Genomic DNA, 22066 nt, shown 5'->3' on the forward strand with positions numbered 1-22066 from the left:
ATGCAGAACTTAAGCCTGCTAGAACTAAAACCATGGTGCAAGCCAGAGGAGTCTTGTCTGCTGCACTTTCCTCTCACTGCTGTCGTAGACCCTGCAACAGACTGGGTTGGAAGTGCTAGTTAAACACAGCTTGCTTCCTGAGAATTTTATCAATTATTTCTGTATTGCTGATACACAAATATAGGGTTTCTTCCTGTTCCTCTGCACAGTTGAATTTCCATTTGCCACTTTCCCAGATACTGGCATCTTGGGACCCGGGAACCAAACACAAGTCAAACTAATCCCTCTAGGTATGTCATAGTGCTGGTTTTTATGTTGCTGTAATTATCTGCAGTTTTATAGAGTATTTAAGACAAATTGAACTGTTTGGTATTATGGTTTGATACATGAAGGAAAATAAAACATCCTTTATTTTAATATATGACAAAGAATGAATAATAAAAGCCTATTGTTAAGAATGTCATATGTAAAATGAAATGTGTTAGTCCTGTACAGACTAGTGATACTTCTTCTTTTCACAATATTCTTACACTGAAAGCCGCAAGTTCCACAACTGGACCAGATCTGAATTCACTTAAAAGGGAACCTTCAAGAATATTGAATAAGGATCCGTCCACCTGGTCAATAGAGGAAGTAATGTGTTTTGTGAAAGAAGCTGATCCGCAGGCACTAGCTCCACATGCTGAACTCTTCAGGAGACATGTATGATGCGTATCCATTCTGTTCTACTAGATGTCTACTAGATCGCATTAATCTTCTAGAATACAACTTTGATGTCTGTCACTGTATTTCCAATTAAAGGTAGACTCTGCTCACTTGTGTAATAGGAGGGAGGCTGAAAAATTATTTTTCCACCTGAAAATCCTCCTGCAGTATGTTTTCTCTGTGTTCCAGCCTCGTTAGACTTAAGATAACATGCATTGCTTTCCACTGGTACGAGGTAGTGTGATACTGGAACTCTTACACTGTAGTGGCCAGCTTCCAAGGTACCCTGTCACTGTGGTACATCTTGAGAAGCTGACATTCTCACCTGCGATATGGGCTACTTGCCTTTTATAGGTGACACTTCTCTAAGGCCGTCTGTTTTGTAGATGGATTATCCCAAAGCAGAGAAGCTGTTGTACCTTGTTACCTTTGCACTTGGTCATCAATACTAAAATTCAGAGATTGAGCTGAAATATTCGTCTGTTTTGACAAAGAATATGGATTTTGTAGGATCTAACTAGATATTATATTTAGGGAGATACACTGTAAACATTGGTTTCCTTATGTTGTTTTTGATCTCCCTTTTCACTATGCTTATGTATGGCAAGGTGTTAAGCAAAGAGCTGTGTCATTATTTCATTTTATATTTGGCTCTCTGAAAAGAGGTTGGCTTTCTCTTTAGTAGTATTTTGCTCCCAAGAGCACCAGCTCTTACTAACAGTTAAACTCTTTCACAGTAAGCTGGATTAGAAGCAAAATTCAAAGTAACTTTTAACAAAACTTCCTGTCTTATGTGTTATTCTTAGTTGTGTAACAAGACTAAATGTCGCTTGTTTTGTCAGGTTTATGTTTAAAAAAATTAAGACAGAATAATTCTCTTTATGGTGTTTTAGGGAACTAATTGCCTGTCTGCAGTATGTAATGCTACTAAGAGCTTTGGACTGTCACATTTCAGCAACTTTTCAACCAGGCAGTTGAAATCTGACTAAGTTGTCTTCAGTCTTGATCCTAACAATCTGTCTGCTTTAACCTGGCTGTAGATCTGTCTTATTTCACAGCTTCAGATGGTCTGTAACCCCTTCCTCTGAGTGACTGTTTGCATGCGCATGCCAGAATCCTCCCACAGCTGTGTTCAAGGTTCAGTGCAAGGCCTCCGTGCTTGGTTCATTTAATCTCTAACTGCACAGACCTTCCTTTGCAGCCTTTTTTCTCTCCTTGACCTATTCACTTTTTTTCTCAGCTGGTACCTATTTTTGGGGGCTGTTTGGTCAGTTTCCTTTACTTACTGTAATTTCGTTTAGTATCTCACAGACCTTAACCATACAGTAAAAATACTACAATAAATTCACTTTCAGGGGCTGTGGGTAAATATCACATTGCAGTAAGTTACTGCCTCGTATATGGTAAATGCTTTTTTTACTACATTCTCAACAAATATAACGTAGTTTTCAATGTTAGCGTGCAGATTGTTAAAATAGTTGTGTTGTGTTTGTTCTCTTCCTTCTGCAGGAAATTGATGGAAAGGCACTACTGTTACTGAGGAGTGATATGATCATGAAATACATGGGACTGAAGCTGGGGCCCGCCCTGAAGTTGTGCTATCACATTGAAAGACTTAAACAAGGAAAGTACTAGCTGAACGGGGGACACTGCAGTGTGTGTGTGTGTGTGTGTGTGTGTGTGTGTGTGTGTGCATACCACACTGAGCTCTCAGGTTAACTGCCATCACCTTTATTTAAAAGTCTTTTGCTGGTGTAAGTTATCTGTATTTTTTGGAAGTTCTGTCAAAATGTGAAAAAAGACATCTTAGGAGAAAGTAGAGGGAAAAGATGTATTCCATTCTAGTGTTTAGTGAACTGTTTCGGACAGCTTGCAAGGAGAGGCAGTTGGTAATGGGCAGGTTGGGTAACAGCGCCAAAAGGCACATTCTCTGTTGCAGACTTCAGCAAACATGTTCATATTCAGAACCAAAACAGCTGAATCCCAAAGGGAATAACAAAAACAGCATCAGATGTTAATAATTTTTACAGGGATGGCTGTGAACTTTTACGTTGCAAGGAAAATAGAAGATCTAATCTCAGCAGTGAGTGCCTGTTTCTCCAGCAGAGTAATACTCAGCTAGATTATTCTTCATAGATTTCCATAAAGGGAATAGCCGTATGAGCAGTTCAGGGTGAGGGGGGTGTAGGGAGGGAAGGGTTACGGAGGAGAGGGCTTCAAACAATTCTAAGCTTTTATAAAGTGTGATTATCAGTCCTTTGGTAAGTTACGAGGACAAATGTAGGGTATGCTGTCAATTTATGGTGGCAATAATAGTTCTGTTTCATGGAAGAGCACATTGGCTGTATAAACAGCCTGTTCTGGGACAGACAGATTTCACTGGAACAACACATCCACATTTTAAAACATTCCATCTTTTTGCTAAGTTTGTCATGGATACGTGTCCTCATGCTTTTTATGGATACACGTGTACGTGTCGCGGAAATGCACATTACATGTATTTGAAAATGCACATACACACTGTACATATGTATTCAGTTTTTAATGTGTACTTTGCACTGTGCCAGAGAGAACTGTACAATTTCTTGGGTTGTGTTTTCTTTTTTACCAGTTATTTTAGTCATGTACTGCTTTCATTTCCATTAGCGCCTGTTTAATTTGTTGTCCATTCTTGGAGTCAGAAGGTGACAAACAATCAAAGGGCAGATTTACTCCTACAGGCAAAATCCCTGTACTATGCAATCCTCATGGTTATTCATCACTTAGCTGAGCCATATATTCTAGTATATTTCTGGAAATACGTGGTTGGTTCTGATGTTTAAGACTTGTATTTCCTTTAGGGAAGTGCCACTGTGTAATGGATAAGCCTGTTTAGGGTAAAATTGGTGCTGTTTATATAAGCTACAACAACCAGCAGTGATAACAAACCAGTTTGTTTTCACTGCCAATTGTAATATACATCAGGGACAAGAAAATATACTTCTGTGTAGGAAACTGAATGTACTGTATGTAATAGTGCAAGTGATGAAAACTATTTGGTAGGGAAGGTGTAGTCCTAAAACGGTAGGTTTTATTATATTTCTTATTGCTTTTTTATATGAAACTATATAGTAAAAATGTATTTTTTACAAATTCCTTTTCTGAAACTGCCTTGCTGTACCAATACTCTGATACTCCTCAGGTTTCAGCAGAGATACTGCTGCAAAATAATGTGTTTTGTGGCTCACCGGCATCCAAGAGCTTTGTTAGTTTAAGTGACTGCAATGCAATTTTAATTTGGGCTTTGAGGATTGTTTTTATTACTCCATTGCTAGACATTGGACACAAAAGGTTATCTATATTGATTTGTTTTGCATATCTTTTGTGGTGCGTGTGTGCTTAGATGAATAATACAAGCATGTCCTGTATATTAGGAAGAGGTCAGAGCATTGATTGGAAAAGCAGAATATTTTCTCTTTGTGTTTGGAAAATACTGACTTGGTCATTGATAAAAACCATATGAAAGTTACAGTTATATATTAAGAAAAACATCATGCCCCGCATGTTGAGTATGTTGTTTAAACCTTACTTCCACCATGATTTATTATGCTGAAGTTCAGAGTTCTTCAGTGTAAAAAGAAGTACTGCTCATACAATTAACTAAACAGTTTTCATTTTTCACATTGCCTTTGGCAGGGGAGAAACAAAGATGTTTAAAACTTCGTTTTGGCCTCTATGGAATGAACTTTTTATACATGGCACTATTATGGGTATAAATATTTGTTCAAGGCTTTGCGTGCACCCGTGTGCACGGGGGGGGGGGGGGAGGAGGGAGGAGGGAGGAGGTTACAATACCAGAATTTCACCACGTGCTGTAGTGTGACACTCAAGCGTTCCATGTGTTGTAGCAGAATATATTTTTTATTCTTTCTTTTCAATGGGATGCTCTTTCCCATCAACAAAAATAAAATGGTTTGTTCATCGTTGCGCATTTGGTTTTGACGCTGTGTGTAAGCAGTGCCTGCGTATGCAGGGGTAGCTCTTATCTGGCACTGGGCAGGTCTGGACAGCTCGTGTAAACATCTGACGTGAGGAAGTTTCACTCAGAAGGATAACATGGTTCCAACGTTGTTTATCCCAAGCAGTTCATATTTGAACTTTGGTTGGTCTGTGCTTTCAAAATAACAATTTAGGAATATATTCATCTCTTTAGTTTTGAATACAGCATACCGCTGCTTACAGTTTACAGAATTCCCATATAAATCACCAAGAGGGAGAGACAGCTAAAAACTAAAACACTGTGCTGCGTTCAGATGGAGTGATTTAAAATAAAGCAGTCAGTGCCAGTGGGTTTGAACTTCATGTACTTTAGGTTTTATTGTTTGTGTTATAGAAAAGTCTGTTATTCTGATGCCCGTTTGCAGTGATCCGCCTGCATTTGAAAAGTAATGTAAATTGGGCTAATGGTAACACAAACAATTTGCAGGCAAATCGTGGAACATGGAAATAACGATAGTCTGGAGGCATTTTGCATCTGATCTTGCTCAAGGGATAGCGAATATCTTTTTGGTGCCTATTAAATACAAAAGAATGTGTGGTGTGTTCTCCTTGTTTCTCTGAGATATTTTTCTATCAACGGGGATTCACCTACTTACCAGTTGAATCTGCAACTTTTAGACTCTTGCGAGACTGTGCTATGACTTGTCAGTGTGCGATAAGGTCTCTCCTATCTGAAATTAAAGTGCTACTTCTCCAGGAGGAGCAGCATCTCTCACAACTCATGAAGAACAATAAAAGACACCAATGTTGCGTTGTAAGTATTGGCTCAAAGGATGGATTGTCTTCCCCTTTTCTGTTGCTTTAATAAAGGCACATCATCTTTTATGTCAGCTGGTAGTTACAGGGGAAGATGTTCTTCTGCCTGCTCATAGTGTTTGTAAAAACTCTGCTTCCTTTTCGGTTGCTGAGGGAGAGTTTGCCCAAAAGCTGCACTAACCTCTGTTATTCTAATGGCAGTTTTATGGGAGTCTGCAGACGTCATCATGCATGTCCTGCATGTGATGCAGAAAACTCTACTTTTGAACAGTTCAAATATTCCTTTATCTAGAGTAACAATGATCCCTCAAGTAAGGATGGCTAAAATCCTGAACCCTGAACCTGGACAGATGAAACAGTATGGTTATTCATGCCTGTCTTTTCTTTAATTAGAGGTAAAATGGAGAGAGTTGAAACACGGGTACGCTGTTGAATTAATAGGTTATTTTCCTGCTTAACTCAGAGAGTCACTTTCTCCTGTTCACGTAACTTTCCAGTGGGCAAGCTTGGGATCATGCTTTCCTTTAAAAATGAGGTAGTAATGCAAGTTTATTCATATATTTGTATATATGAATCTGTACTATAAGTAGTTTTTAATTTAAGTGGCCCAACATCCACAAGTAGGAGAGCAGCCTGTGTCTAGCCAACTTGAAGCAGAGATACTCACTGCTTTAGGATAATTTGCGTTATATTATTTTTCCATTCTTTTTCCAGTTGGAACTGGTTTTCTTTCTGTTCTTCATTATCACAAATCATCTTAAGCCTGCTCAGTGATTTTGTCTGTACCACTGCATGTAACTTTTATGCCACTTGCTCTGAACCTATTTGATTGCTAAAAGCTTTTTTTCCCAGAGACTTAAAATAGTGACTGGAAGTAATGACTGTATAGAAAGCTGTAGAGGAAGCGGTGCTACAGGGAAAAACAGAAATACCACTCAGCATAGGCCTGAGGGTTTTTCATGCAAGTACAGTGGGACAAATCCCGACAGCTTCTAGTGTTTCTAGCTTTCTCTTGTCTCAGCCCTATTCTGAGTAAGAGTGGAGGACTGTAGTTGGTTCTAATGCAGTATCATGTGGCTAAACAGATTTGAAAGTGGATAGCAGTATTTTGTTCTTTGATTGCCAAGCTGGTTATGTAATAGTTACATGAATGTTTAATTCCAACATCAAATGTGTGAGCTTTTGCTGAATTGAAGCTATGTAGAGATAGGCTTAGGTTAAAAAAAAAAATAGGGCAAAAACACCCCTTGAGATCAATTTTGGAGGTCATATATTCCTCCTCTCTTTTTTTATTGCTTGTAAAACTACTGGAGTGAGTAGAAAGTGCTTACTTGGAATTGCCTAAGAGTGATGCAGGGAGGTAGAAACTGATTCACATCTATTCCTCTGGTGAAATGGTTGCTGCTTTTTTCTCAATCCTTGACTATAATCTTTCGCTCTGCAAAGCTCAGTAACCAGTCCATAGTCCTGGGATCTTGTTCCCAAACTGGCAGTGCTCCTGCTGCTTGAAAGACCACGCAGAGCCATTTTGAGCCTTTATCTTCTTAAAATCTGAAGTCTGTTGTAAGCTCTCTGTGTTTTGAGTCAGCAAGCAGGAGGCATTTTATATTGTGATTTATTTTTTTACAGCGGCAACCCCAGAAATTCTTCTTTGAAAAACAACAAACACATAAATTTTAAAACTTTCTCCTCTGACCGTGGCTGCGTAGATGATGGGAGTTCAGTATGTCCTTAAAATACGCCGTTAAAGCGGTCCAGCAGGCTTTTAACTCCCTCGCTAACATGAATCACCCATCCCTGTCCTAGCAGATCATTTTGATTAGCTGTAATTTGTCCCATCTGAATCAGAATTAGCTTCCACCAGCTCCATAATCTCCCAGCTCTGCAGTACAAACAAGGAGCCTTGCCTGAGCTGCTGCTTCTCTGAGCTGTACCTCAGACCTCTGCTACTTTTATTTCAGCTTTCCCCGCCTGTGGTGGAGCTGCTTAGTGCTGATAGTGAAGGTTGCACATCTCTACTTCTTTTCTAGTTAAAATACGTGAAGACATTCTCATCTACCGAGATTGACTTTTTAGCCTCCGAAATCAAAGCCCTTCCAGGACAAATCGTATGAGCTAACAGATGCCAGCACAAGAGGAAAGGGAGATCACATCCTGTATTGTGTGAACAGACAAATGTGAACAGATGTACAGCTCGATGCTGGCAGAAACGCACTCCTGCCAATGACTCCTTTCTAGTTATGACAGCTGGAAGGAAATGAATGCACCACAAAACCACCATGATAATTGCCATTACCCTGTGCTGGCAGCCTCAGCAGTGAGGTCAGGAATGGGAAAGACAAGTACTCGGCTCCCCTCCCAGGTGGAAGCTGAGGCAAGTCAGCGAGGCGGTTGGAAAACCTCAACAAATGGCGGTGCACCTCAGAAAGTCTGGTGTTTGAATGGGATCTTCCTAGATTTCTCCTTTTCTCATGTGGAGAGTATTTGGTGGTTTTTGTTGTTTTCATTTTTTTTTCTCATGGTTATGTAAGTACTCTGTTCCTTCAAGCATTTCTGTTAATGTTAATGGGAATTTCAGATAACTCTGAACGCTTCTTCCCTCAACTTCCACCTCTCCAAACCAGAGCTGCCAAGCAGGTCTTCCTACCACATGAGAGCCTCTGTTTTTGAGGGAAGGATCTTTACATGTGCTTGTTACTGTGTTTTGAAAAATAAGAAAAGGACTCAGCAGTTTCCTTGCTGATCCCTGCATAATGTGTTACTGCTACTGATTTCTTTCCTTGCCTAGGAATGCTGGTGGTATTCTGTTGTGAACAGAGGGCTAAGGCTGAACTATCCAAGGTGCAGTCCACAGAGTGCTTTCTTGTCTGTCTGTCTGTCTGTGTTAAGTGCTCTCATGAACAAAGTAGTGGGGAGGGCACAATTAATAAATGAAGGCTTAGTTCAAGCCTAGCCCTGGCTTATGCTGGTTCACTAGGAGTGAGCTCCTAGCTAGGTCATCGTAACAAGACTTGGGATGTTTACCAGCACAACTTCTTTTCCATATCAGGCTGATGGACAGTGGTGGCTTTTTAGGTGTGTGTTGGTTTTTTTTTTTTGTTTGTTTTGTTTTCAATTGAATGTTGCCAGCTGTTTTCAAAGGGCCAGGGCAGTGGGCTCTCAGCTCAGTCAAAAGGAGCTTATTGCTTCCGTACGTCCTTGCATTCACCATAATGAATTGTAAACTGTGTTAGGGTTTGACAACAGGAAATGGACAGGTTGGAGAAAGTTTAAATGTTTTGAAAGAAAACAGAAATAGAAGCCAGGGATGAGTGATAGGGCTTTTGTGCAATAATCATGGAAAGAAAAATATATGAAGAATGAAGTAATGGAAAACTGAGCAAAAGGAGAAACCAGGTGGAATGCAAAGTTAAACCGTTTTGGATTAGGATGCACTGATTGCTGAGTCATAACTGATGACTTTGGGCATTAGTATTGAGCTGAGATTTTAAGGAGGAAAGTTAAAGATTAGCATTTTGAGCCATGTCAGGAGTGTAAAACAGTTTATCTTGTGTGAAAATGGACCGTTTTCCCCATTTGTTTTCTGGTCACCAGTTGCAAAAAATCAAAACTTGTCTTTTTAATTGTAGTGCCATATTTGATTGAAGGTAAACCCATGGGCCTGTCAGTAACTTCAGATACCAAAGACTCCTTGACATGATTTCATTTGAGAACAAGGGCTGAGTCATTCCCTGCCTGATCCTTCGGGCATCCTCTCTCTGTCCTTTAATTGTTTCTTCCTAATTGAATGAGCTGCTGCTACCAATTCCCTCCTGATGTGATTTGTTTTAAAGTTTCACCTGACAAAGAATACAGCATTAGCTTGCTTCCCATCTTTGTTCCATAGCTGTTTCTCGTTGTAGACCACATAAGCGTGCTTGACTGAGTTTGGGGTATGAGTGCTCTGACCCAGTAGCAGCATTGGCTTTACAAAGAGAAATAGCTCTCTGGACTCCTTGGCTTTTGTTGACTAGTTTGCCAGTATCTGTCATGGGAGCCTCAGCACCTGTCTTCACTTCAGGATGTTAACTAACTCATCATCAAAAGTGCTGTTTGTTGTGAGAAGGATGGAACAATCCCTTTACCCGAACCCCTAATGAAAGACCTACCTGGCATTTAGGAGAACATGCTTGGGTGTTTTACTAATAAAAGGGCACTGGCAAAGTCCCATGGTCTACCACACAAGGGGTTTTGCTCAAAAGTCCAGATGTCCACAGTATCTGGCCTCAAAAGTCTATCCCTTGAGAATATTTCTGAGCCCAGATCCCAGTGTGTTGCACACTCTCAGCACTGAAGTGGCTCATTTGAAGTGGCAAAATGTAGATGACAGCATTTAAGTATTTCCTTTTTCAGTCCTGCTGTGACCCCCTATATATAAGTATTGGGGTACTTGGCCAGTGAGGTGTATGGTCCTTAGGCTTTAGGACCAATGGGGCAGCTCTGTGCCTGCATGGCTGAGCTGTGCAGGATCTCCAAGGGCACTCCATCATGCCAAGTTTTCCTGGTACATACTTGGAAACCTTCAATTAAAGCATGACAAATCCACCTGAAATCTTTATAACTTTGGATGCAGGTGAGGTGTTATTCTTTTCCCCTTGAGGTCTCAGTAGACAACTAAATGACTGGTGAAGCAGAATCCTCAACAATTGATAACTTTCCCATGACTGCTGATGGGAGTTGTGGGTTGGCATTTTTTGATATAGTTGTTTTAAATTGAATTGTTTTTTGTTTTTGTGGAACAGTACATAGGTCCTGGGAAGAAGGACCTCCTTGTTTTGTGTTGCAGTGACGCACTCATTTGTGGCTTTGGTTTGCAAGATGCCAGACTTGGACAGAACGTTGCCTATCCTCTCTGTTTCTTAAGCAGAAAAGGATGGGAATGCTGTTGATGAGGAGATTGTTGGAAGGCTGATGCTAAAACAATGCAGCATATGTGGCCATTTCAAGACAGGTGTGATCTAAGGAACATTAGTAATCCTGGGAGCGCAGGGGGGCTTGGCACGGGTTGACAGGGCATATAACTCACTGCACTTCCATACAAACCTGAACTTCATTACAGTGAAAACTTCATTCCTGGAAAACAGTACTCCATTCCAGGCACTTTTATTAGATGCCATCCTGCCTATTGCTCTTTTCATTTTCCCCACTTCATTTGAAAGTATCCTAATAGTTTCAGTACCAGGATCTTATGCAATTACTGAGGGAGAGCTTGGGGTATGTGGGCACAAAGCAGTGCTAAATACTTCAGTGGTTAGTAATTTTTCTCCCTAAACATGCAGAAATGATTCAGGTGGTTAAACAACAAGATGGATTTTCCTAGCAGGGGGGCGATACTGGGAATCTAACAACTGTGGAAAACACATTTTCCACACTGAAATTAGGGGATTTGCTTGTGCATGGAGACTGTCCTGAATTGCAGACTTCAGAACTGATGATTACGTGATGTAGTCTCAGAGAAATGAAACTGTAAAGAGTAGGGGGGAGCAGGTAGAAGCGAATTGAAGTGAGTGAAGAGGCAGGTGTGTACAGAAGCAAATGGCACAAATATGCATCATTACTGTTGCAGTGGCAGGCTGACATGCAGGAAGGCAGGAGCCCGTCCCAGCCAGATGAAAGTGAGGGCTTTGCCCAAGCACTTCAGCGTGTTCTCATAAACTTGAGCACGAAAAGAAATCCAAATGTCTGGCACCAGAATGTTATGTAATATTGTTCTACACTATTTTCATTGTCAGAGATCCTTGGTCAGGGCTGCTGGTGGGCTGAGTATTGCTACTGCATCACTATCCTGAGGTGCCCACAAGTGGAGGAGAGGACTCTCAGCACTGCTCCCTTTGGTGTTCAGCAGCCACTTCTGTGGGGACGTACAAAGCAGTGCTATGTATGCATCTGTGATAGAAGTTGGTGAATTTGCTGCTCTCTTTCCCCTATCTTTCCAGTTTAATCGGGTTTGCTGCTGTATCCCACTCTTCCCCATCACTGGCAGAGGCAGAGTGGGAGGGAGAAGGACGTGTTCCCTGTGCTGTGCTGTGGTGTGATGTTTGTGTCTCAGCTGCCTTCAGCCCAAGCAAGTGCACCCAGTACTCGCTGCCCTGCTGCTCACAATGCCGCAGTTCCCTGGGGTGCATTCTGTGAAGCTGACAGCTTCCTCTGCTCTGCTCATCCATCTGCTCACGGCCAAGGTCCGCTGCATTGCTTTCTCCTTTCATTCTGTGGCTGGATTCTTGCTAGCTTTTTAATATAGGTGTCATGTTATGACAGATCTGAAGGTGGCTCTTGGCTTCCACTACCTGTTTCCATCTTCCCCTGTTCCACCTTCTTCTTGAACTCATACTTGCCTGCTTCTCACCTGTCTATGTGTCTGTTCTGTCAGTCTAAATATCACCTGTTTTTATCAGGCTTAGAAATGTCATTCCTCTTTTCACCTCAGTGCCAGGGAATGGGCCAGCTCTGCCCTTGGGGCTGCTTTCCCTGAGCTCGAAGTTGGAGTCCATGGCTTCCTGCAAAGCCCCTCCTTGAGAGCAAAGAGATGGGAAGGGATCCCACTCTGCTCTTTCCTCACCTTCTAATAAAATCCACCCCCCAAGTCACTGGGAGCTTGGAGCCAACACGGGTTGCCCTTGAGGGTCAATGCTGCTCCTTTCTGTCTCTACTTCGCACGTGCCCATCGTTGTAAAACATCCTCCTCCTGCCATTACGGCTTAATGACTTTCTCTTCTACTTCTCAAGAGGTATTAATGTCTCCATTAACAGCCACCAGAAATGGAGGCTCCATATATCACGTAGCAGCTTCCCATCCTTCTCCTACAGAAGTTTCAGAAGCAGTTAAAATGTAGCCGTGGAGAAAATTAATGGCCCAATGTACAAAATCAGTAATTGCTGCTAACAGCAAGGAGGAGGAGGAGGTGGAAGTGCTCAATCTTTGTGTAATTAAGTACCTTGTTCTGTGCCCATGTGTTTCACACACAAGCAATGGTAGGAGGAAGATGGTACCTAGGTAGGCACCTTTGCCCAGCGCAGCATAAGGGGAGGTGTTGTGGCATGGCTGTTCCATGCCCACGGCCCCCAGCTACCCCTCCCTCCCCTGACACAGCTCCATGCCTTTCCCTTGGGACCTGTCACTGTCACACAGAGCAGAACTCAGTGCTGCCCCTCCGCTCCCTGTGAGGAGCTGCAGCCACCATCAGGCCTCCCCTCAGCTCCTCGGGGCCTCGGCTGTTCCTCACACACCTTGCCCTCAGCTCTGTTTCAGAGAGGGAGGGCTGCAAGTCTGGGGTACCTGCTGCCTGCCGCCTGTCTGTCCTCACACCTGAGTCAGCCACCCACAGCAGTTGGGTGTTCTTACAGTCTTGTGTGAACTTAAAAAGACTGCTAAGAGCAGCTGACTGCCATTGTATCAAGGTTTTTGGGGCTCGGGGTCTTAACTTGTTCCCTCAGAGCAGACCAGCACGTCATGTCACCCTGCGCCTGGCCCGGACACAGCTGTGGGGAAGCAACAATGGGGACTGGAGTCCTGAGGGACCTCCTCAGCCCCAGCACTGCAGCTACTGGGAGGTGGAACATCAGCACAGCTTTTTTGGGAGGAACAAAACAAAGCAGCAGAACACTTTCAATTAAGAACAAAATTATTTTGGAAAGACAAAAACCTGTCACATGACAAAACATTAATGAATCCATCGATGCTATGAGCTATCCAAGCATTTTCAGTTCTGCCAGCTTTGGGAAAAATAAAGGCTTTAAAAACATTTTAAGAGGAGTTTCACAGGATTTGATGCTGTGGGTGCGCAGCACCCACTCATTCTTTATACTGAGTAGTCCTTCAGCCCAGAAGAGCAGCAGAATGCCTTTCCCAACCCCTGGTCGGTTGGTGGGGGCACTGAGTGGTGCCCTGCTCTCTGCAGTGGGAGTGTCAACAGAGCTCATGATGAGGCCCATACCTGGACATGGCGTTTTGAACCTGGAAGTTGCCTCTCTGGCTGGTTTCCTGCAAGAACTACTGCCGCAATCTCCTCTGCCCAAGGGGAGACCTGGGAGTTGTTTGGCTGCAGAGGGAGGAAGCGTGGCGCAGTCAGAGCACTGCGTTACCTGGATGATGGGTTCAGAGCTACATCTCAGTGGGTCCCTGCAGACACTTGAGGTCAGGCTGGGCAGGGCTCTGAGCAACCTGATGGAGTTGTAGGTGTCCCTATTCATTGCAGGGGGTTGGACTAGATGGCCTTTAAAACCAGTGTGCAGTAGCGCATCTCCAGCTGTCATACACAAGTGCAAAACCATCACTTACCAGAACGTTTATTGTAATGGTACATTCACATTTCTCCATGGACGTGTGCGGCTTGTACGCCGTCAAGTAATGAAGTTACATAGTTCTGCTCTTTCATGTGCATTGACTTCAGCCATCAAAGACAATTATAAAACTAACAATAAACAATGCCCCCATATATCTACAGCCAGGCTGCGAAAAAATTAGGCGATTTTTCCTTATCACTCTTCTGCAACCGAGTTCCCACAGATTTTAAGACTTTCTTGTTTAAATAACTGCTGCTATTGCTTTCAGCACTTCAGAACTGGGTTGTGAGCATCGGCACAGGGCCGCACCATTCACATACCCTCATTTTTGCCACTCTGAAGCCCACTGGGACGCAGTGCCCCCAGCAGCACGCCCCGATCTGCTCCCAGGTGGATAGGTGGATTGTTAGTAGCACTCTGAACAAGTGAGGGCGGTTGCAGACTTTGGCCAGGCCTCCTCCATGCTGCCAAAGCCATTCAGAAATGACAGAGATACCGCCACCAAGTAGCACGTACAAACATTTATTTTGAAATTTCTGGTCTAACCATTATGAAGAATTACATCATCAAAGCACTTTATGGCAGTGAAAATAGCTCTTACCCCTCTGACTCATCCGTTACTCCATTAAAGCTGCAAAATGTGCAATCTGCTTGAAAAATAGGTTGCTTTTATTCAGTTTCCCACGAAAAGTCAAAATTTAATAACAAAAAAAAAAAGAAGAAACCCAGCTTATAGGGACTCTACATCTGCTCCTCTCCCCCTTCCCCAAAAATAACTTACAAAGATAGTTTAAAGTTTTAGATGAGTTTAAAACCAAGTGCATCTTTTTTATTATTTTTTTTTTTCCATAATAATCTTAAAATTCTAAAAACCCATAATTTACTTTCTTGGAAAAAAGGCAGCAAGCCGTTGCTTCTTTATTGGAAGAATGTGTATTTCGGGCGAGTTCATTTTCTTTAGCTTTACGCTCCTGTTCTTTACGGGTTTCCTAAGCGCCTCAGCGTTGTCCCGGGGCTCGGGCTGGCTCTTCACGTCGTAGCACTGCAGCACTGAGTCCTGGGGCATGTCCCTTTTGAAGGAGAAGTTTTTGGTGGACACCCCCGACAGGCCCTTGATCTTGCCGCAGAAGATGGCGGGCACTGCGTCCTTGACAGAGACGATGACTTTGGCTGTCTGAGAGGTGCTGACGATCTCGATGTTGTTGCCGCCAGGCTTGGGTTCGCAGGCCGCCCTCCCGGCCGGTTCCACCAACCACTTCTGTGGTGGCCGCAGGAGCTCACCTGGCCCCGGCCCCACCACCCTGCCCTCCACCTTGCCTGCAGCCTCCGGTGCTTTGGAGGTGGCGAAGGGGGTGGCCGGCTTGTCCTGCGGGCTGGCCTCGGCACTGGGCCCACTGCCGGCCGTCTCCCCGTGGGAACCTCCTGGCTTGCGGCACGAGGAGAGAGACAGGTCCAGTGCCCCATCCTCAGGGGATGGTGGTGGCAGGGCAGCCTCGCAGGCCCGAGGCATGGGCGGGCCCTTCATGGAGAGGTCCAGCGCCTCATTCTCGCTGCCCATCTTGATGACAGTGTGGCGGTTTAGCTGCGAGAAGTCCCGCTGGTGGATGAGGTCAAAGGGCTTCGTCTCCTCCTTCTCCAGAGGGGTCTGGGTGCCCTTGCAGGGCTGTGGGGTGAAGAGTGGGGGCTTGGGTGGGTCGGGGGTCACCTTGGCTTCAGCACCATGGGGCATGGGGATGGGGACAGGGATGGGAATAGGCACGGGGACAGGCAGGGGCACGATGACAGGGTAGGGCACCAGCAGCGTGGCAGGGGGCACCAGCGGGGAGAGGGGTGAGCTGAAGGCCTGGGGTGGGAGGGCAGCATAGTCAGGAGGGGGCTGGCAGGGGGCCGAGCCCAGGGCACCCTGCCCTGAGGGGAAGAGGTCCTGCAGGACTGCGGCAAAACCCGGTGTCTGAAAGACAGGCGGCAGCACAGGCTCTTGGCCTGGGCCCGAGGGTTTAGGATCCAGGAGCTGGGGCTGGCCAACAGGGGCAGAGGCGCCTGGGAAGAGACCACCATGCAGGGGGCTGGCAGGGCAGGCAGTGCCGGGGGGCAGCACCAGGGGCGAGTTGAGGTGCTGGAAAACATGCTGCTCCAGCAGGACTGGTAGTGGGATGGGGCCCTGCGTGGTCATGACGTACGGGGTGGCACCACTGGCCGGCATCTGCGGGGCGGCACTGCCAGCCACCTGCAGGTGGATGGGCAGGACAACGGGGCTGTCCCCCAGGCAGATGGGCTGCAGCACGGTGGCCGCCACCTTCAGTGCTACCCCACTCTGTGACTCAGCTGGCGGTGTCAGGATGGAGGGAGCAGGAACAGTCACCAGCGGGGACAGGGCCTTCTTCATCAGATCAGCTGAATTGATGTTCCAGGCCTCCGCCGTGATCAGCTGGGCCACGCCGTTCTCCAGCTTGTTGTTGGCCATGGCCGCCGGTGGGCTGGTGACATCCATGGGCAGGTTGGGAGTCTCCTTGTAGAGCTCCTCCATCTCGCAGGGCTTTGGGGCTCCGCAGTGCCACGCTCACATCGCCGTCAGTAGGATGGGGCTGCCAGGGGCTCCAGCACCGACATCGCTTGGCCTGCAATGCAGAAACATGGTTTAGGCACTGCATAAATCTCCTCCTTAACAAAACATTTGCGACTGCCTTGAAAGACCCTGTCGCCAAAACAAGCCCTTGAACGTTTCCACGTTTCAGGGTAACGGCTCCACAACTCATAGCGGTAATGTACACAGTGATGCTATATATACAGACATCCGTGAGTGCTGTACGAAGAGTTTTGAGGAACTTATATTTAGCCGTAAACACAGATAATTTAAAGGACCTGAGGGCTGGCTGCCTGCAGTCAAAAAAAACCCTCCCGTACACCAGCCAACCCAACGGTTTGGGCAGCCCCTTCTGCTGCTTTAAAACAAAGCTCTGCATAATGACAGTGTATGGCAGAGCCCAGAGACAGCACACTGCTTTAACTCAGCAGGAGCACAAAACCAAATGTTTCTAAATATATATGGCTCAGAAATGTTCCTCCGTGGCAGGGTCCTCGGTTCCCCTACAAGAGCTGTTATTTTCCTCCCATGAGGTTTTACTTAAGTGGGTCAGGCCGTTGGTGCAGCACCTCTGATACAGCCTGTCAGGGGTCCAGAGGAAGCCATGAAGATGATCAGAGTGCAGGAGAACTTCTCCTATGAAGAAAGGTTGAAGAAGTTGGGCTTGTTCATCCTGGAGAAGAGAAGACTGTGGGGAGACCTCATTGTGGCTTTCCAGAACTTGAGGGGAGCTTATAAACAGGAGGGGGACTGACTTTTTATAAGGGCAGACAAAATCCTAGAATAATAAATGTCAGAAAAGACCACTAATATCATCTAGTCCAACTGTCAGCTTATCACCACTGTACCTCTAAAAATCACATCCCTCAGTGCTACATCTACATGTTTCTTGAACACCTCTAGGGCCAGAAATCCTTTATTCAGAATGGTGATGCGCTGGCACAGCTGCCCAGAGAAGCTGTGGTGCCCCATCCCTGGAGGCGCTCAAGGCCAGGTTGGATGGGCCCTGGCAGCCTGAGCTGATGGGGGGCAGCCCTGTCCACGGCAGGGGTTGGGCTGGATGGGCTTTAGAGTCCTCTCCAAACCATTCTGTGATTCTGATTCAAATTTACTTTACCAGCCTATGCCTTTATCTAAACCAAGCAAATGTCAACAAAAAAAAAAGACGGAGATTGTTTCTGTTCATGGTGACAGTGAAATCTGCAACCTATTTCCTATAAAGATTAACACTCTGCTCCCCCCATGCTCCCCACAAAGCAGCATATTAATGGCGCTGTGCATTCATTTATTCAGAAGGGTAAATAATTTCCGCCCGCAGATTTTGCCATGCTGCCTGTGCCACTCCTGAAGTGAGCAGCGCATCCTGTGGTAATAATCACCATGGAAACTTGTCCATTTTTAACTCTGTTACCATGGGGAAGCACCGGAGCACCCCAGATTTACATTCTTCACCTGCGCACAGCTGCATGCTGTTACCCAAGAGCAGACCGCACACCATCACCACCGCTCCGTGTCCTTGGCCCATAGCAGCCACACTCAGACCCTAAGCTTCTTTTGGGTACATGGGCTGATGTTAGACTTGATGATCTTAGTGATCTTTTTCAACTTAAATGATTCCATGGTTGTACGGTTGGCCCGGCTGCTCACAGCACTGCCCTGCCCGCATGGATGGCTGTGGGAGCAGCACCGTCACCTGCCAGCTCAACGCAGACAGACGCAAAAACCGACCCCGAACAAAGGGCAAACCACGGCCAAGGCAGGGAAACGGGAAACCAGAGCATCCCTCCCGAGGCCTGTAAATCCCCGGGTTTGGCAGCACGGTGTCATGGCCAGAGCAGGACTACAGCAATGTCGGGAGTTAATAGCTGGGGCCGGGCGAGAGAAATCCCGATAATGTATCATCGCGCACATCTGATTTTTAAAGAGGATTTTTAAAAGTAAACAGATGAGTCATTCCTTCTCCCCCGCTGCTGCTGGCTGGGGGAGAATAATTCATGATTCTTCTCATCTCGTGAAACGTTGAGAGGAAAACACAACTGCGGGGTTGAGGGGTTCTGTTTGTTTCCTCACTCAGCACCGGCTGCAGGCAGAGATTCCTCGAGCACAAGAAAGCAGGAGATAAATAATGCTGATGATTCAGACAGCGAGGAGCAGCGGCACCAAAACAAGCAGGCTCATCTTGTTGAGGAATTAAAAAGAGGTTTTATACTTCTCACATCACCTCCCTCCTTATAAAAGAACCATTCAAAACTCCCTCAGGCCTGCAGCCCAGCCCCGCACCCCTGCTGCCCTCCGTTCTGCGGCGCCGAGGAGCACTGTAGACGACACCAGTACTTCTGTTTTGCCGTTTGTTTGCAAAGCGTGAGATGATCTCTGCGTTTCCACAGCAAATGAGTGATCTGGTGGGGATGTGAAATGACCTTCTATTCCCCTGCTAAGGCCATTTAGCATTGAGAAATAGAAAAATTAAGATGAAAATTATGCCGCGTATGAGCCTTGAGGGATTAGCATGCTGCACAGAACCACAGAGAGAGACAGATAACTGTGCAGGAGAAAAGTCTGAAGCATCATAAAATCCCCCACTGCTGCTTTACAAAGTGACAGGGCAGAGGAAGTATCTAGACAAGAGAAAAAAGAGCTCATCTATCACCATCAGGCACCTGGAAGAAATGCCTGCTTCTGCTCTGGGGTTTTTAAGGCACAGTCAAATGCCGTTCAAAGCTGCATTCCGTGTGTCCCTGAGGTAGAGGAACCCAGCGATGCCAGCAGCACCTGGGTGACAGGGCACAACTCTCAAGGCCAGGTTGGATGAGGCCAGGCAGCCTGAGCTGGTGGGGGACAGCCCTGCCCATAGCAGGGGTTGTGGCTGGGTGGGCTTTGAGGTCCCTTCCAACCTGAGCCATTCTATGAATCTATGACTCTATGGAGAGGACTTACACCAAACTGCATTTTCCAACACTGCTATTAACAGTGAAAGCTTTACTAAATTTCTCCTTTAATAAAGAATAACCTGAAGTGCATACTGCTGTTACTTTGAGGACTTCTGCTTCTCAACACATATTGAGAGCCACCTGGCTTTTAAAGCCAATCCCATGTACCTGATAAGCAAGAAGGAAGGCAGTGCAACTCAGCAAAACCGCCTTAAGGTTCCTCTTTCTGCCTCATCCTGGTGCCAGAAAATCAATTAATTTCACTTTCCCTACTTATCTATTTAATATTTAATTTGCTGTTTGTTTTAATTGAAAATAAGCTTACAACACTGAAAAGAAAGCTATTGTAAATAACTTGGGTTTTCCCACTGGGGCGCTGATAAGAGTTAAGTTCATGGCACTAAGCAATGATGTGTGCAGCTCTACAGGAAATGATATGTTAGCTATGCAGAAATGCCATTATGAAGGCGGTGATAACTCCGGCCTGCTTGCTGATCCCCTGCCGATGTCAGCTTTTCCCAGGGCTGTGGGTGCTCGCTGTGGGACCACCCATGCCATGCATGTAATTGCAGGCAGCCAAAGCCCACCCCATTTTTCTGCATCCTTCTGCAGTAGATAAGGCAGAGGGCAACCGGGGCACACACTGACACACAGCAGTGAGCCATAAATCACCCTGCATCCTGCGACTTCTGTGCTGTGTTGTTACAGCCGCACACACATAAAGACTTTCCATGTTGTTACTAAGGTTGTTGCTGGAATAGAAAAGAAGTATTTGGAGGAAGCGAGCTTTCACATGGAGGTATTAATGTACCAGTAGCTCTCCTGTATATATAAACCACAGATGGAGCGTGTCCAGAGGAGGGACACAAAAAATGATCCAAGGCATGGAGCATCTCTCCTACCCACAGCACATCCCAATCCCAGTTGTCTCAAAACTGTTGCAGCAGAAGAGCCTTGCTGCTGGGAACAAACCCTGCCCAAACGGGGCTCTATTTTACCCCTCAGAGCAGCACAGCAATGCCCACGCAGCATCAGCAGCTTGCTCAGCTTGCACTGAGCCGGACACGCACCCAAAGCCTCAGACAGCATATGGAAAGCTGATGTATTGAACCTGACATGTGAAGGACAAATAAAAATTTGCCAGCCATAATTACTGCTGAGTCACATGCCGCAGAGTTTGGCAACATCCCTGCACCCTCACTGCAGTTATAACGCTCCAAATTCCTGCTCAGATGGGGTAACATGAGGCTCTGCTTCTGCGACCATGGGAACATCCACTGCATCAGTTCTTTGGGACAAGAGCAGCTTGGGACAAGAAGCTACTGCACTGCCTTCTGTATCCCACAGAGATGTCAAAGCGACAGCAGGTGGGGGACTAAGAAATCTCACATGAAAGTGATGGAGGGAAAAACTGGCCATACTCAAGGGATGTCTCGTGCCAGAGCTCCCGGGATCCACCACACCTTGACCCACACGTTTCAACACACGCACTGTGCCCACATGTTTGATTCTGGAGCAACACAGTAGGAAAGATGCAGACTTACACTGGCATTAAGAGGCTTCTTAGGCTTGAAAAGCAAACGGCATGATTTTCCTATGGGAAAAAATATTTTAACCAATTTTTCCTGTCATTAAATATCCCATTTAACTGATTATTTAGTATTGTTTTCAATCAAAACATTCTATTTGCCAGCAAAGCAAAGAAAAATGAGCTGCTTGAGAGCACAGAGCTAAACAAAACAAATGAGAGCTGTGACTTTACAGTAAATTTTTTAAAACACGCATTTTGTTTTCCCAGCAATCGATACCCCAATGATAACAAGAGGAAAAGGATATCAATTAAACATAATTGCCAGTCCCGCTTCCCCCAAAACCCACAACAAAAAGCACTCAGCGTCAGCCTGATAAAATATTTGCTCCTTTCCCAGTCGAGAGCTTTATTAAACAATCCTTAAAGCACTGCGTTTCCTACAAAGGGTCTCAGAGTTTGATGTCAGTGACACGACTTCAAAGCCTTGCCAGCTCCTCGGCAGAGGTTTGTTCCCAGCTCAGCAACCCTCAGCTCGCTCTTTCCTCCCAACCCACTCCCCCAACCCCAGGCTCACAAGCTCTCCCTACATTCCCTTGATCTTTCCAATACCAAAATGAGAACTGGAGGACGCCCTTCATTGCCTGTCCCTCCTCGCAGACATGACCATGCAGCTCTTGCTTGCAGGGGAGAGGGATCCATCACACCAGTCACCCTGCTCAGCTGGCCACGTCAAGTTAAAATCCACCCGTGAACCGCTACAACACTTCTGCAGGTGAAACACCTGTCTTTGCCCCATTGCACCACGATGGCTTCAACACCTACAGATGCCTCCCAAACCCTCTCATGGCAGCAAGGAAGAACGAGCAGGAGGCAGGCTGTGATCACAATTCAACATTGTCGTGGCCAGAATCACTTACTGTCCCAACATACATCCTGCTTTCCATAAGTAAAGAATCAGAAGAAATGCAGCACCATGTTAAAATCAAACTTTCCTGCACACCAACCCTTTCTAGTGATGCACACATGTTCCTAAGACCGTACGAAAGAAAGTGCCCATGACTGACTACAGGTGCTGGTGCTATCCAACAGCCAAAATGGGTGGGCCAAAATGGCAGGTCCCAGGTACAGCTTTGATGGGCTTACCAGCAGCACAAATGTTGTGCTGGACAGGAAAGAGTACAGCCTCCAGGCCCTGCACGC

The 22066-nt window shown here is 45.6% G+C and overlaps 2 protein-coding genes across 8 annotated transcripts in view; one reads left to right on the top strand and one right to left on the bottom strand.

Annotated features, from left to right (window-relative positions):
* The window catches only part of SCML2 (Scm polycomb group protein like 2), a 67486-nt gene extending 64196 nt beyond the window's left edge, over positions 1–3290 (top strand). For 3 of the 6 annotated variants that reach the window (XM_085211388.1, XM_085211396.1, XM_085211408.1), the window contains 3 exons: positions 210–290; positions 539–702; positions 2215–3290. In XM_085211388.1, coding sequence (XP_085067514.1) covers positions 210–290; positions 539–702; positions 2215–2340 — 371 coding nt within the window. In that variant the 3' untranslated portion in view covers positions 2341–3290. The remainder of the gene's footprint in view (positions 1–209; positions 291–538; positions 703–2214) is intronic. The other 3 variants (XM_085211415.1, XM_085211420.1, XM_085211401.1) reach the window with 2 other exon arrangements.
* An 11037-nt stretch (positions 3291–14327) lies between these two features.
* Positions 14328–22066, bottom strand: part of RAI2 (retinoic acid induced 2) — a 32398-nt gene continuing 24659 nt past the window's right edge. For both annotated transcript variants that reach the window (XM_085211429.1, XM_085211433.1), the window contains exon 2: positions 14328–16439. In XM_085211429.1, coding sequence (XP_085067555.1) covers positions 14702–16348 — 1647 coding nt within the window. In that variant the 5' untranslated portion in view covers positions 16349–16439 and the 3' untranslated portion in view covers positions 14328–14701. The remainder of the gene's footprint in view (positions 16440–22066) is intronic.

Source organism: Meleagris gallopavo, chromosome 1 (assembly GCF_905368555.1).
Source record: "Meleagris gallopavo chromosome 1, MGAL_WU_HG_1.1, whole genome shotgun sequence".
NCBI classification, from domain to species: Eukaryota; Metazoa; Chordata; class Aves; order Galliformes; family Phasianidae; genus Meleagris; species Meleagris gallopavo.